This window comes from Drosophila elegans, unplaced genomic scaffold, assembly GCF_018152505.1.
Source record: "Drosophila elegans isolate 14027-0461.03 unplaced genomic scaffold, ASM1815250v1 contig_208, whole genome shotgun sequence".
NCBI classification, from domain to species: Eukaryota; Metazoa; Arthropoda; class Insecta; order Diptera; family Drosophilidae; genus Drosophila; species Drosophila elegans.
The window spans coordinates 17,660,280-17,674,647 of record NW_024545578.1 but is presented as its reverse complement, the minus strand read 5'-3'; the positions used below and the strand labels follow the sequence as shown (position 1 = coordinate 17,674,647).

Here is a 14,368-nt window from a genome sequence, read left to right as displayed (position 1 = left end):
GTCACGGTCACCAATCATTAAAAGTGATTTAATAAAAATCACAATTTAATGATTATATTTTTTTGCACGAATTAATAAAAATTATTTTGAGAGCAAACAAATTTTACTTTTAAAAAGTCATTGAGTTGTGTTTTTTTGTTCAGAATATATAAGGTATTGTTGCTTTGCAAATTTTTTCCTTTTTCAAACTTTTTTTAAGGAAGTAAATAAAATAAAATATAAAAGTTAAGTCTTTGTTATACAACAAATTGTGTTTGTGCTTTAAATAATTCTTAGAAAATTCGAATAAGTTATTTGCTTATTTTTTTTTATTTTCTAATAATAATAAGTTTTTCAATGTGTGTGCCAGAAAAAGTACTAGAGTGGACTGGGTTGCAGCTAGTCGCAAACGCATGATTGGCAGACCATGCCGCGCTGACCAGGCCAAGTGTAATGAGCAGGGAGCTGGCTTGGAGCTGGCAGGAATTGTGTGCTGCCCACCAGGCCGAGATGCGAGCTGGAATCTCCATCTCCTGCTGGCTGGCTGGCCCGAACTGTCTAGCAAACTGCCTACCTACCTACCGGGGCGATCAGCGATAAGTTTGGGGACTGCTCATATACGAAATGGTTTTGAATTCTCTCGTCTAGTGTTTGATTCTTATTAAAAGATTGGCGAAAGCATCTTACAAGCGCATTGCAAATTGCAACTGTCGCTTACCCAATCCGGACTTTTGCTATATAGTAGTGTGGTGCCTGGCCGGCCGAAGATATACCCAACCCAACCCAAATCACACTCACATCCCATCCCGTCCCACAGGTGGGTTTTCATGAATACTTTTTGCCGCTGCCGCTGCCGCTGCCTCTGCATACAATTAGCCTACAACGTGGGGCAACAAAATGCGCTTGTAATTTATTTAAAATCTTTCGTTTTTCCCCTGCTCCCCTGGCCCCTTGTGCAGTTGAATTGAAATTTCTGGTTTATGAACCATAAACTTAATCAGTGAAATAATCAGCAAAGAGCAAACAAGGCAAGAGTCAAAGGCAGAAGAGCAAGTCAAAGAAGGCTTGGCAAGGCTGCAAAAAAAATCTGGTCGGAAGGAGGTTTTTTTTCTGGCACCGAATAAGTGAGAGGCGGAGAAATGGGAAAAGCTGAAGGAAAAAGTCAAAAACCGAAATCTAAAAACTGAAAAGAAAGCCAATGGCAGGGCAAAGTGTTTCCCTGAGCAAAGGAAAATCTGCACTTTCGGTGTTGTGTTGCAAAGCTGACCTGCTGTTCAGCCAATTCAGGTGCAAATGCATCTCGGCCGACTCTCCTGGCTTATCAAATTTCTGCCAAGTGGCACTTAAGGTCCTTACTTTTACCTCTCTGCTATACTATTTATTCCTTCTAACAGTTTGCAAATTGCTTCTCATGTGGGTTGAACTTTTAATAACACGGCAGGCAGGCGGTCAAAGCGGAGAGAAATCTCAGCAATTTATATGGCTGTGAGTCGGTTCGGTTTCAACTGCAGCTTCAAGGCGGGTGCCCGTTTCATGAATGGATTCTCTTCGGTTCGCCATGGTTTCTTCGCTTTTTCTGGGTTTCGCTGGCAATGGGCCAAATTGTGCGAGGCGAATTCTCTGCTGCACCGGGAAAATAGCTCGAATCCAGATGACTAAAAGATAATTCAAAAGTAAACTAATAATTCAAACTTAGTTATCATTTTATCGAACTAGTTTGATAAAAATAAACTCAAAAATTTCTCTCTCTGTAATTTTAAATATAAAGTTTAAATGTAAATATACAAACCTATGATCAAGATACTCTCTGCAAAGTCTTTTAAAATCATTAGCTTTTATCCTTGGACTTTATTTTTTGTCCACCTTATAAGAAAAACAAAAAATAATCCTCTTTATATAATGTAAACCAATTCGACAAAGAGTAGCATTTGTAGTTATAGACCATGAAATATTTCGACAATATTTCTCTCTCTGCAGAAAACGCAATGCAATTACTTATCACAGTATGCTCCAGAGCCAGACATGAGGTGACCATCGAGCGATGCTCGCCTGGCATCGAAATTACTTCACAGTTCTTGCCCGTGCCTATGAGTATGCAAATGTCTAGCATGCTGGACACGACTATTACCTGTCACATTGTCAGGTGATTGCGAAATTGTTGCGTTACGCCAGCGCCCAGCAAACTCAGTGCTCTGAGCTCTGAGATCCGAATTGCGAACTGCGGACTGCGGAGTGCAAACTGCGAATGGCGAATGGTGAACGCGACTTAAAATTTGTGGGAAACATCAACTGCGGCTATGGGCGAGACTAAGTGCCCGGGCACCCCATTGATGGCAGTTGGAAACGTGACTCGAACGTGACGTTTTGTGCAAACAGGAAGATGCCAACTGACAGCAGACGGCACAACTTGGCAAAAGAGCAACAGTTGGCCGGGCTAAGAGACAAGAGTTAATACAGTTCGGCGTGGAGTTGACTTGATTGCCGGCGACGTTGGTGGTGGTCAAGGCAGCAAAAGGAAACCGAAACCCAAACCCAAACCCAAACCCAAACCCAAACCCAAACCCAAACCCAAACCCATACCAAAACCTTAAGCCAAAGCAGAAAGCCAGGCCAAGATCCAGACCCAAAACGGTACTCGCAAAATTACTTTAACTGCTCTGCTCCGACTCTTGCCTTGACTTTGAATGCGTTGAACTTTTGTTTGCATAAACTTGGCCAACAGGCAGAGGCGGTTCCCTTTTGCCAGCCCCGCTGCTTTATCAGCACTCACATCATATTTACAATATGGAAATCATTTGCATTGTAATAACTTACAATTTCGCTGCGTAGGCCGAGCTGAACTATGTTAAGCCTCGATGGGCGATGGTCGATGGCGATGCGATGCAATGTTGTTGGCCTGGCCGGGCAACAAAAGCCTTGTAATTGATGAAAGCCCCCCAATCACTATTAATGTCATCGATAACATTTCGATTCTGTGTCGAGTGAGTGGCGGCCAAGTTGGTGGGTCTTGGTTCTAGACTCTCTCTTGGACTCGTATTTGGATTTGGATTTGGATTTGGCCCGGGTCCAGGTCCAGGTCCAGGCCCAGGGTCCAGACCCCGCTATGCGCTCGCAAGAGTTACAAGCTCGTAAACGTCGACAACACAAATCAAAACATGTCACAAACAGTTGCTACGCCTCGAAAATTCCTGGAAAGTCCCAAACAAACGCTTGTAGGTCGCTTACTTCCTGGTGTAAATGCTGTCAGCGTTCTCCGCAGGAAGAGAATGCAAATGGAAATGGAAACAGTAATGGTAATAGATATGGTAATGGCACTGGCAATGGCTAATTTATGGGACTCGTCAAGGTGGAAAGGCTCTAAATAATCCCCGAACAGCTAATGAAAAACACACTTTCGTGAATGAAAGTTTGCTTTGCCTAACCTAGTTTTAAGCATCTTCAAAGTTTCAGTCAAGAAAAGAGAAAACCATTGGGTGTACGCGTTTAGAAACAATTTTTCGTTAGCAAAAGATACCCAGGACTAGAAATTAGACAGAATTTATTCATTAAACCCTATTTTTAAAGTTATACAAATAACAAAAAAGGATGAAAAATTTACTGCAATATCCTTTGGAAATTTTGAAAGACCCTTTACAAGATATCTTTATAATTGCAACTATACGGTATTGATTTTTAACAGCGGCAAGTTTTTGAACTGTTTTACTCTTACATCTCTTATTTCTTTCTCTGGCCTAACAAGTTTGTAATTTAAATTTTACTTCCAGCATTATCATGAATCCAATTCATGAAACTCTGGTAAATACTGTTGGCCAATTTAGTTCGCAGAAGTCACTTATCCCAGTCGTGCCTAACAACCAGTGGTCCACGTGAAAAGCAGTGAAGGGATGCAGGAGATTCTGAAAACCTTATCTAAAATTTAAATAAGTTTTTTAAATTTATTTTTAACTGTAAACTGTTGTAGGTAACAAAAATACGTTTTCTGCTTAAACTACCCTTAAAAAACGTTAAAGGTATTATAAATCTGAAAATAACTTTGGTAGCAATTTGTGTAAATATCAATAAACCTAATCAAAGCAGCATGCAAGTAAAAAGCCGTTTATTTTATTTGTAAAGATAAAATTATTGTAAAATTAAATATTTATTCCCTTAGTGGCCACAGAATGGCTTGGCAATTCCTCAACTGGCAGCAAAAACAAAGAAAAACCGTAAACACAATTATCAGATGTCCTGGATTGGCTCAGCCGCATCCCGATTTCGCTGGGGCAACGCCTTAAATCATTTTAAGCAAACACTTGGTACCAAATGGCCGCCCATTGTATAAACTGCAGAATGCCAGAATGCCGCTTGGCTTATCAAAAGAAAGCTTATTAATAACTCATATACATAATGCAACCAGATCGGGCCAGGGGCGAGGTGAGGCCGGCATAATCACTAAATCAAAACTCCCCGACATGAGAAATGTGGAAATTGAAAAACGTTTCAGCACCGAGTGCGAGTGGGTTCCGGGAAAAAACAGCTCCATTGAGAGGCGCACACAAATAACTCAGCGGCGAACCCAAGACCCCGAGACCTCAAGATCTCGAGGTGCAACTCCAACTCCGGTTGGGAGTCGAAAACCAACCCAGAACCCGAAAAAGCCAACTGAAAACGCCCAAAGCGCGATACTCAACACTTCGGACAAGTTCTTGACACCGATGGAACGGCCTCCATCCGAAGTCTGGAAAAGGGAAAATATTTTTTATTGGCCATTTCAATTATCTTAATGCACTTTAATATGCCAGGCGAGTTGAAAACTTTTTTACCGTTTCCACGCCGGTCTCCGCCGAGTGTGTTTGTGATTATCAGCTAATAAGGCATCCATAAATTTTGGTAAGCAGCAGCAGCAGCCGTGGCCCGAAAATGCCAGACGACTCAAACGGCTCTTGGCCAGATCGCCTCGAGATGATGCCGCAGATTGAGCCGGCCAGATTGCAATTAATTTGCAATAACTTTTGATAAATGCGCGCCTGCGTTTTGGGAGGGAAGTGGATTTAACGTCACACGATAACGAGTTGACGCGATTAACCGGGTAGATATGTACATACATATATGTATGTTATAGTCTGTATTCCTGGCCGGGCCAGAACCACTCCCGTTAGCCGCGAGATAGAGAGGCAGCACTTAAGTGAAATCGAAGGTTCACCACCACAACCACTACCAGTCCTTTATGGCTTCCCCGAAAATCGCAAATATTCCCAACGGCAATATCATTTTATTAACTTGCCATCAAACTTTATGCCGGCCAGCGCAACAAAAATGCCAAACGATCAGTGTAAAAGTCGCATGCGACAAATTTGCGGCAGGCCGCAGAAGTCGGGAATGCGGGGAAATATTTGAAAAATTTCATCAATGAGCGAAAAGTTAATAAAAAATAATTAATTTAAGCGAATTGGCCGGCGCAGGGCGGGGCAGCCAGTTGGCATCGGAATTGGCGCTGCAAGCGCATTTAAATTGAATAAAAGTTGCTGAAAGACGGCGATGTTGCTGCTCCTGCTGCTGATGCAACTGCAACTGCTATTGCTGATGCCGCTGCCGCTGCCGTTATGCGCTTAACATCTTGGCATCCAATCAATTAGTTTTTATACGCTTCCATTGCCAACTGTTGCTGTTTGTTGCTGTTGGTCTGGGCCAAGCCCCTCTTTCTCTTCGTCAGCCGTGTCAGCAACAAATTGGCGAAGGGACCGACCCGGCGACAACTTGCAACCACTGGCAACAACGGCAACTTGCAACAGCAGTACCAATGGCAACTGCCACAACCACGATGACAACGGCGCGGACAACTTGCAGCTGCATTAACACTGCACGGGAAAAAGGAGAGATCATTTTCAACTGGTTATTAACAGATCGAAATTGCCTATCTCTGCATGCTTTTTATTTGAATACTTTGTTTTTACTAAGAGTATCAGCGAATGTAACAAACCCTTCTGGGATTTAAGGCTTCGGTCTTCTAGATAAAAACTATTATTTTACAATAACAAGAAAAATGTGAAATGAACATTTGCAATCAGAAATATTTTAAAAACAAATAATTCAACAACATGTTAAAAACGTTAAAATAATATAATTTCCATCATAAAGTCTCATTTAATATTTGATAAATATATTCTTTAACTTTAATTTATTGTAAAGAACATGAATTTTTGACTTAAGGTGCCCAATAAATCTGAAATTTCCTTTTTTTAAACACCCCTAAACTTTAGTTTTTAGTTATGACCTAATATTTTCTGAGTGGACACCGCAAAAACCTCATTTAACTGTATTCTATCGAGTTATATCTAAAGCGATTCCGGTCAAACAAATAGGCAACGCAATCAGGGTAAACACTCTGCTGTAATTATTTCAATCGCTAGCCTGTATCCCAGTGCAACCAGCATTTCCTGCATCTGCTTAAATGTGATACTTTCCCAAACAGAAAAAAAAAAACAAATATCAAATGCTGACTTAAGTCTTCGGGCCGGGTGAAATGTTATTCAAATGGCTTTCAAATGCCAACGAAATGTGCGCAAGTTTGCGGTTTCTGCGATTGACAAATCAATTTGGCGATGGCTTTTGGGGCTGGGATTTGGTTTTTTTTATTTTTGTCGAGAGACAGAGCCAACACCTGCTGGCTGATGGCATTTCTTATTCTTTTTCGGCTGACCGAGAAATCCCCGCTAGCCGACACCTTCGAGTCGAGGCAGCCACGTCGATCAAAGCCATTCGAACACTTGGCAAATATATGCGCATTGCTAAGCAGTTGGCTAAGGGGGAGGTGATTTAAGGGGGAGCGGTATCCGGGGGGCAGAAGGTAAATCGACGACAAGCTGGCGGCAGCTACGTCTGCATAAATGCATGAGGATGCCTCCAGCCGCATCTGCATTTCTGTGGCGGCTTAGCACAAACTGCCAATGGCTTTTGGCCAAGTCATTGCCGCTTGTTGCCGATGCCGTTGCTGTTGCAGTTGCCATTGTTGCTGTTGTCCAAACACAACTGAAGTGCTAAAAACATTCCAATGTCAGGTATTAGCAATTTAAGTTAACCCGCTTCCCGCTCCGCAGGAATCATCCGACCAAGACTCCTTCGGTTTGTGGCGGCTTCGCCTGACGAGTCCACAAAGTGATCCCGAGGAAAGGAATATTTTCCTTTTTGATTGCCACAATGTGCCTGTCGATGTGGACGCAACAAATTAGACAGTTTGCTAATCTACTGAAAGCGTTTCAGCTCATAAATCATAAACGATCAAAGGCTTGAAATTCTTTTAGAGAAGGTTTTCGTTCTTACTTAACTGTAGGCGGGGTAAGTTTTCAAATGAAAACGAGATGAAATTGGATGTTAAATTGGATTCGTTTTGAGATTCAAAAAGTAATCAAAATTTTTTTCTATTTTTAACAAAAATCGGCATTCTGAACATTTATTCGAGGACTGAAAGATATAGTTTTTTAAGAAATAGTTATTTAAAAGACCACTACTTTGTTTTACAATTTGCCTGAGTAAGCAAATTTTTAAGTCAAGGGTCCATTAAATTTAAAATCTCCGAATAGCCATTATTATCGGGCCTGCATTTACCTTATTATTTCTTTAGTTATAACTATTATTACAAAATATTGTTTGTCTTAAATTAAATACTCATATATTATTTAGAATTATATATATTTACATTTATAATTATGTTTCTTGCGCTCATTTCAATTTCACTGCCTGGAGACATGTTGCCTGCCGCAAAAACCAAGTTGCATACATTTGCATTGCCGTGCGGCAATTGGGGCATCCCAAAAAGTGTCCAGAAAATGAGGCCCAAAGGGGGTTGGTCAGGGAGGGGAGGGGGGAAGGGCGGCCCTGGAGTTAGAGGCGCGGTCGGCTGGGCAAAACCCAGCGGCAACAGCAACTTTTGCGCGATTCTCTGGCTAGTTGTTTGTGTTAATTGAGTTGTTTGCAGCTTGTGTTGCTGTTGCGGCTTCATGTTGCTGCTGCTGTTGCCTGTTTCGCTGCACATTCGTTCGTTTGTTGCATTCATTCCGTTAAGATTTTTTTTAAACACACGGCCAGTTGTAGCTGCTGTGATTTTTGTGTTCTCCTGTTGTTCTATGTCCTCCCGCAGTCCCCCATTTTGCCCCCAGTCCGCTTGCAATTTTACAGCAATTAGTGCTGCTTGTGTACACTGTCAGTTATTCCTCTGCAGATTTTCAAGTCAAGTGAGTGTTTGGGTTCGTAGCCGTTGTGTTTTTCCCCTTTTTGTATGCCTCAGCCTTGTCTCTTAATGTCGCGCGCATCAGGCGAAATGAGTCATGGGAGCTGTGCTTGATGTTGCTGCTGTATCTGGTGTTGCTGTTGTCGCTGTTGCTGTTGCTGTTGCTGCTGCTCCTGGCACGCTGACTAATATGCGAGACTCTGAAATTGAAAAACGGACACTAAATTAAGAAAGACATGACTAACAGACATAAACATCGCACTTTTTATGCTCTTGCTTGGTCAAAAATGGAATAATCGCTAGAAGAATCCCAAAGAAACCTTAAGGGCTCATATAATTTGTTGAACTGTATTTTTATGAATTTAATTTAAATACAAAAAAAAATGTAAAACTTAAGCCATTCCTTGATGAGCCATTTAACACACCGTTGCATTGGATTTTATTTTCCGTAACCTTAGATTGACCTTTCAAATGTAACTTTCTCAACATATAAATTTAAAAAACTACTGGAAGATTTAAACAAGTTCTCCAGTAATATTACTTTTAAATGTTGCTCATCATTTGTCCTATCTTAGTGACAATAATTTTATATAAATCTGTATTCAAATGTAATATGATTTTTAAAAAGAACACTTAAAACTTTTTTAGCGGTTTTACTTTTGTATTTGATTGAACAATTCTTTCAAATTTTAAAGATCTATTTAGTAACAATTGAACTATTTAATTTATTTATTGGGTCTTCTGCTTTTTAATAATCGGTTTATCCCACTTAGACGGGGGACTGATGCTGCGGGGCTCCCTATGTGCCAAGTATATGGGCAGCGGAGTATCTTCCGGCAGCTTATCCCGGTCCAACTTAGTGTTCAAAAGGCGATCCATGGCTCTTTGACCGCGAATCTGATCCCTGACGGCAGCCATGTATGGGCAATCGATATGGGAGTTACTGGTTCCCTGTGTGTAATCCAACCTCAACCGCCGGCTGTTACGAATGGCATCGATTAAGGCATTCGTCGCGCTCATACTTCTCGGTTCTGACCAGGAGGAATCGGAAGCCTGGTTGTTCCTATTCATTTTAAATAGAGTTTCTTGATTTCAATGATTAATTTTCAACGTGCTAGTTGAGTTGGTGTAAATTTCAGTGCTTACTAGAATTTTGAAACGAATTGTATTTATTTTTATATAAGTTCCACCATGTCTATCTGATTTCAAAGCCGTATAATTCAAAAACCCGCACTCTGAAGCGTCGGACTAGCCAAATTCGAAAACTTTAAGTTAATGAAGAAACAGAAGCCTGGTTGTTCTCCTATCATCTGAAAGTTCTGGGTTCAACTCTTGCCATAAAAATTAGCTTTTTATTTGGTTGACTCAGGTCACGTTTTTGTAGCCTTTAAGCCAAAGTGTGTAAGCCCACAAGAAGCATAATACATATTTTAAGTTTGGGTACTGCCATCCAAATTGATATTATTCTATACAGACCAGAACTTTTTTGCCTACAACGTAACACGCTTAAGAGATGTAGTCATGAACATTAAGTATATATTAGTTAAAATTGATTAATTTATTTGATAAGCGATCTCTTGGCGTTCAAAGAAGATTTCTACTTCTTTTGAAAAGTCTGTAAATCCCACTTGCTCGCGGGGCTGATGCTGCGAGGTTCCTTGTGAGCCAAGTAGTATGGTAGTGGCGTGTCCTCCGGAAGACTATCCCTCTCCAGCTTGGAATTAAGGAAGCTATCCATATCCTTCTGCTCTTTATCCTTTATCCCGGCATCGGAAAGGTTGTGCATTGTTTCTTGACACGTTCTTAGAAAGGACAGAGACCTCATGTACAAATCTCTGTTCTGTTCCAAAGCCGTTGAAATGGAATTTGAGCTCTGGTTATTCATTTCGTAGATTTTCTTAAAGAAATTTTCTTGCGTTTTGCCCAGCTGGTACAACCTTGTGACAATTTTGACACTTGAGCTGCCACCTTTCATCACTATAATCATTTTACTAGGTAACTCTAGCAACTGTGTGGAAACTCTACAGATTATTATGCGAATGGCAAATTTTTAAATTTCAAATTTCGTACTTTATATTTCGGATAACGTTAGTATGCTCAAAAAAAAAATTCATCAAGCCGATAAATTTGGTTTATATTTTTATGATATAAAAAATATAATCATGACCACATAAGCTTCTTGAAAGACTCCAAAGCTCGTCGGTTAGGGTATGGAATCTAAACGCATGGCACTCGAACACGCCCAAGTAGAAAAATGGGTAAGGATTTGCCACAGACAAAAGCCAAAACAAATATGCAGTGGGACCCACAGAGACCCCCAGCAAAAGCAAAAGCAAAAGCAAACCCGCTGCTGGTGCAGCAACAAAAAACGTTTTGTGTCACAAAATATTTGAATGTAAAGTGCGCCTCAGACTGCGAGCTCCGGTAGATTTAGATTCAGTCTTGGTCTCGATTGCAGCTTTGGTTTGCTGTCTTTATTCCCGTCGCTGCCGCGATATTCGAGCTATAGCTTGGGCTATAGCTTTGGCTATAGCTGACGTGCGCCTGCGCGACCACGCCCCCTTCGCCGCACCGCCCCAGCGACCGCTCGACTGGATCACTAATTGGTCACGACAGCGAGTTTCCATTTTTTCTACGATTTTTAAACTCTTTGCTACGATTCTCTGTTGTTGTTGTTGGTTTAGTATTTTTGTTTTGTTTTTTTTTTTTTGCTAAACGAAAAGTAAAAACCATTGAATTTGGCAAGAGGCCGTTGCGATTTCGTTTGGCCAGCTCGCTGAGGCTGAAACCTTCAATTTTAGTAGCTTTTCTGCCGCTCGCAGACAGCCAGCCAGCCAAACCACCTACCTTTTGGCCAAGTCCCCTCCAGATGGGGTATTAAAGTTTAGCGTCGCAATTGATTTTAGTCGTCAGTTTTATGGGCTTTTGATTTTCTTCATTGTACTGGCTGATGTTTTCGGCTGCCATGATGGCGCAAACGTAAAACAATTTGCTTGACTTGACTAAAATTTATTCCATGTTTTATTATTGATTATAATTTTAAATGGAGTTTTAATCATTTTTTGATGTTTGCCTTAATGATGCACTATTATTTAAGAGGGGAAACATTAAGAAGAATTTTCTGGTTTTAGTTTTGCAATATGCAACGAATTACCATTTGATTGAAAACATGTTGAAATAAACATTTCATTACCAGGATTTACTTTATTTTAACGATTGTCTAGTGAAAGCAAGCCTATTTTTAATGTTTTCTATAAAAATGTTGCAAATAACACGCTGTTTTTAATTTTAGACTTAACTCCCACACTGTTTATGGGTTTCGTTATTTATGAGTCCTCTTTAGTGGCTGGAATAACAACAATAAACATTTCGGCAACCGCCGAAGGCAGGCGACCAACAGACAACGTCATTCATCAAATAAAATTTACTTAATGAAATTAATAAATAAATTATGATATAAATCTTGAACAGTCCCCGAAACGCAGCCGCAACGTTGTCGTTGTCGGTGTTGCAGCAGCAACATTTTTATTAAAAAGCTCTAAATTATTGGCAGTCGCATGCGATGCCGACAAACGAGCCTGGTCAGCTGCTGTTGGCTTTGCTTTTGTCGATGTTGTCGATGTTGCCTTTGCTTTTTGGAGCTCCGGCACAACCAGCTAACCAGCAACAGCAGGCACACATTAACGAGCAAATGTCAATTTCGAGGCAATCTTTTTGCAATTTCTGGCTTTTTTAGTTAATAATTTTTGGCCGTCCCGCTGCAGCAGCCACAACTGCAACAACTGCAACAACTGCAACCGCCGAAGTTGCCGCCGTCGATGTGCAGAAGCAACAGCAACAACGTCGTGTCGGCTTTCGTAATGTGCAAAGAAATATTTGCGGCTAGTAAAATTAAGTTAATATTTCCTTTTTTTGGTTTTGGGAGTTTTTAATTGAACGCCGCGGCGCTGAAAAAAAGTTTAGGAATACTCTACAATATAAAAAAAATAATTTTGTTAAAAGACTTCAACAATCGATATATGTATTATTTTGGAATGAAAGTAAAGGATTGAGTAAATGTAACAAAAATTAAAATTAAATATATATCCGATCGATTTTTTAAGTTTTAAAGAGTATTTTAGCTTCTTCATACAGCAAATTAACTTTTCTTTCCCATTTGTGTTGGGCACTTGATAAATTTCTGAGCCAGCCGACAAATATTTTTCTGTTTTCCTGATCAGTTTTTTTTCTGCGCCACGTAAATGTGTCAAATATTGACAATTTATATGAAATCGACATAGGTGCATTGGTCAAAAAAAAAAAAAAATCATCTACAAAAAACTGATTTTGGCGACTGGCAAGAAATATGAGTTAAATGCGTTTTTTGGGTCGATGCAATAATTTTTCTATGCCTTTTTGCAGTTTTGATTGCTGTTGTTAGTTTGGTGTTGTTTCCAATTGTTGCTCTTGGTGTTGCTGTTGCAGTTGCAGTTGCTATTGGCTGTGGTTGCTGTAAACAGGAGATTGTTATTTGCAACCCGCTGTGCGTACACCGCAAACTGGACAACTTAATTTGGCTAAAGTCGCTTGTTAGTGTTGCTGTTGCGGTCTGGCCGGCCATTGTTGGTGTTGCTGGCGTTGCTGGTGTCGCAGTTTGCGGTCCACGTTCACCACATCATATCACATCCGAGCGCGGAATGCCAGCCGAGGCTCCGAGATGAATATGAAGATGAAGCAACCGCGGGTTTCTCCACTTTTTGCCGCAGCTATCGAAATGGTAGGCCATCGACTGGAACTAGTTTCCCGCATATCAAATGCAGTTGCAATATTCACAATTAGAGAAACACGAAATTAGAATGCAGAACCAGGTTCCAATTTAAGTTTAACTTTTACAGATATATCGCTGTGAGCCAGAGGTGGTGCGAGCTGTAACGGTCATTGATAGCTTTCTAAAAAAAATATCAATATATTCGATATTACAGAAATTTTAGAAGATATATTTAAAAAAATAAAAAAAGGCTTTATTTTCAACAATTCATTTGCCGTACTTGAACTTATATTTTAAGCACCAATAATTGACTTAAAAATTTTACAATTTATAAGCTTTTGTCCATTTTAATAATTTTAGTTCCTTGATTAAATGTTTTTATGTGACTTAGAAATACAAACACTTTTCAATATTTTCATAGTTACGAAAAAATCTCTTTAAAAGACATTAAATAGCTGAATTAATATCACCAATTATATAGCTAATGTTTAAACAGTTCTAAAAACTATTGATTTCTTGCAGACGGAAATCTTAATAGGTTTTAATTCTTAAATAAATAGAGCTTAAAGTCTAAAATGTTCTAATACAATTTAGAAATAAACTTGGTAAATGCTCAAGCGATACTTTTAATTAACATGTTAACTTTTTACCAGCTCTAAAGCGACGCTTGTCCTGTGTGCCATATTTCACGTCATTGATTAATTTGTTGACTGGCTCGGCTTAATAATCGCCACACGACTGCGGGAAAAACAATGCAGCCAGGGAAAACAAATCCCCGTCTGCAGTGCGGCAACAATTGCAACGGCAGAGGCAGCGGCAGCAGCAGCAACATGAAAGTTGTCGCGTCACAGGCAACAAACGACATTTATCATGTTAACCTTTGGAGTGCATTTGTCTAGACGTCTTCAACGAGGGTTCATGTTGTTCTTGTTGCAGTGTCGACCAAATGCGGAAGAAAAAAAAGCGGTTTAGGCCCCGCAGGCGCAAAAAGGAATCATAATAATTTGTAATAAATTAACGCCTCGTGTGTGTTGCAGTGACAAACGCAACAACAGCGGCGGCAACACCTAGCATTTGGGCCTGCGAAGGATTAAAACACGCCCAGTCTCTCCGCGACTCGTCGTCTTCATTAAGTCAAGGCGCGTCGTACCCGAGTGCAAAATCAAGCCGACAGACTGACTGACTGACTGAGTCGTCGCACATATGGCATATAACACCTCCTCCAGCCCTCCATTTGGCCATAGCCATGTTGCCATAACCCTTTTGTCTAATTTCACGCTGTCGTTCCTCATCAAAGACTGACGCGCGTCCCCGGCGAGTAATTCATCATTTCGCGTGACGTACTCCAGAGTCCTCGTTCTCGTCCTCGTCCTCCTTGGATTCCCCCCGATTTCCCATCACTCCATTAGGAGCAGCGGCAGCAGCAGCAGCAGCAG

At 40.6% G+C, this 14,368-nt stretch overlaps 1 protein-coding gene across 1 annotated transcript; it reads right to left on the bottom strand.

Annotated features, from left to right (window-relative positions):
• Positions 1-8,823: 8,823 nt before the first annotated feature.
• Positions 8,824-9,353, bottom strand: LOC108142330. The gene has a single exon (XM_017266084.2). It carries the CDS (start codon positions 9,254-9,256, stop codon positions 8,915-8,917), a length of 342 nt encoding a protein of 113 aa, XP_017121573.1. The 5' UTR covers positions 9,257-9,353; the 3' UTR covers positions 8,824-8,914.
• Between the last annotated feature and the right edge of the window lie 5,015 nt (positions 9,354-14,368).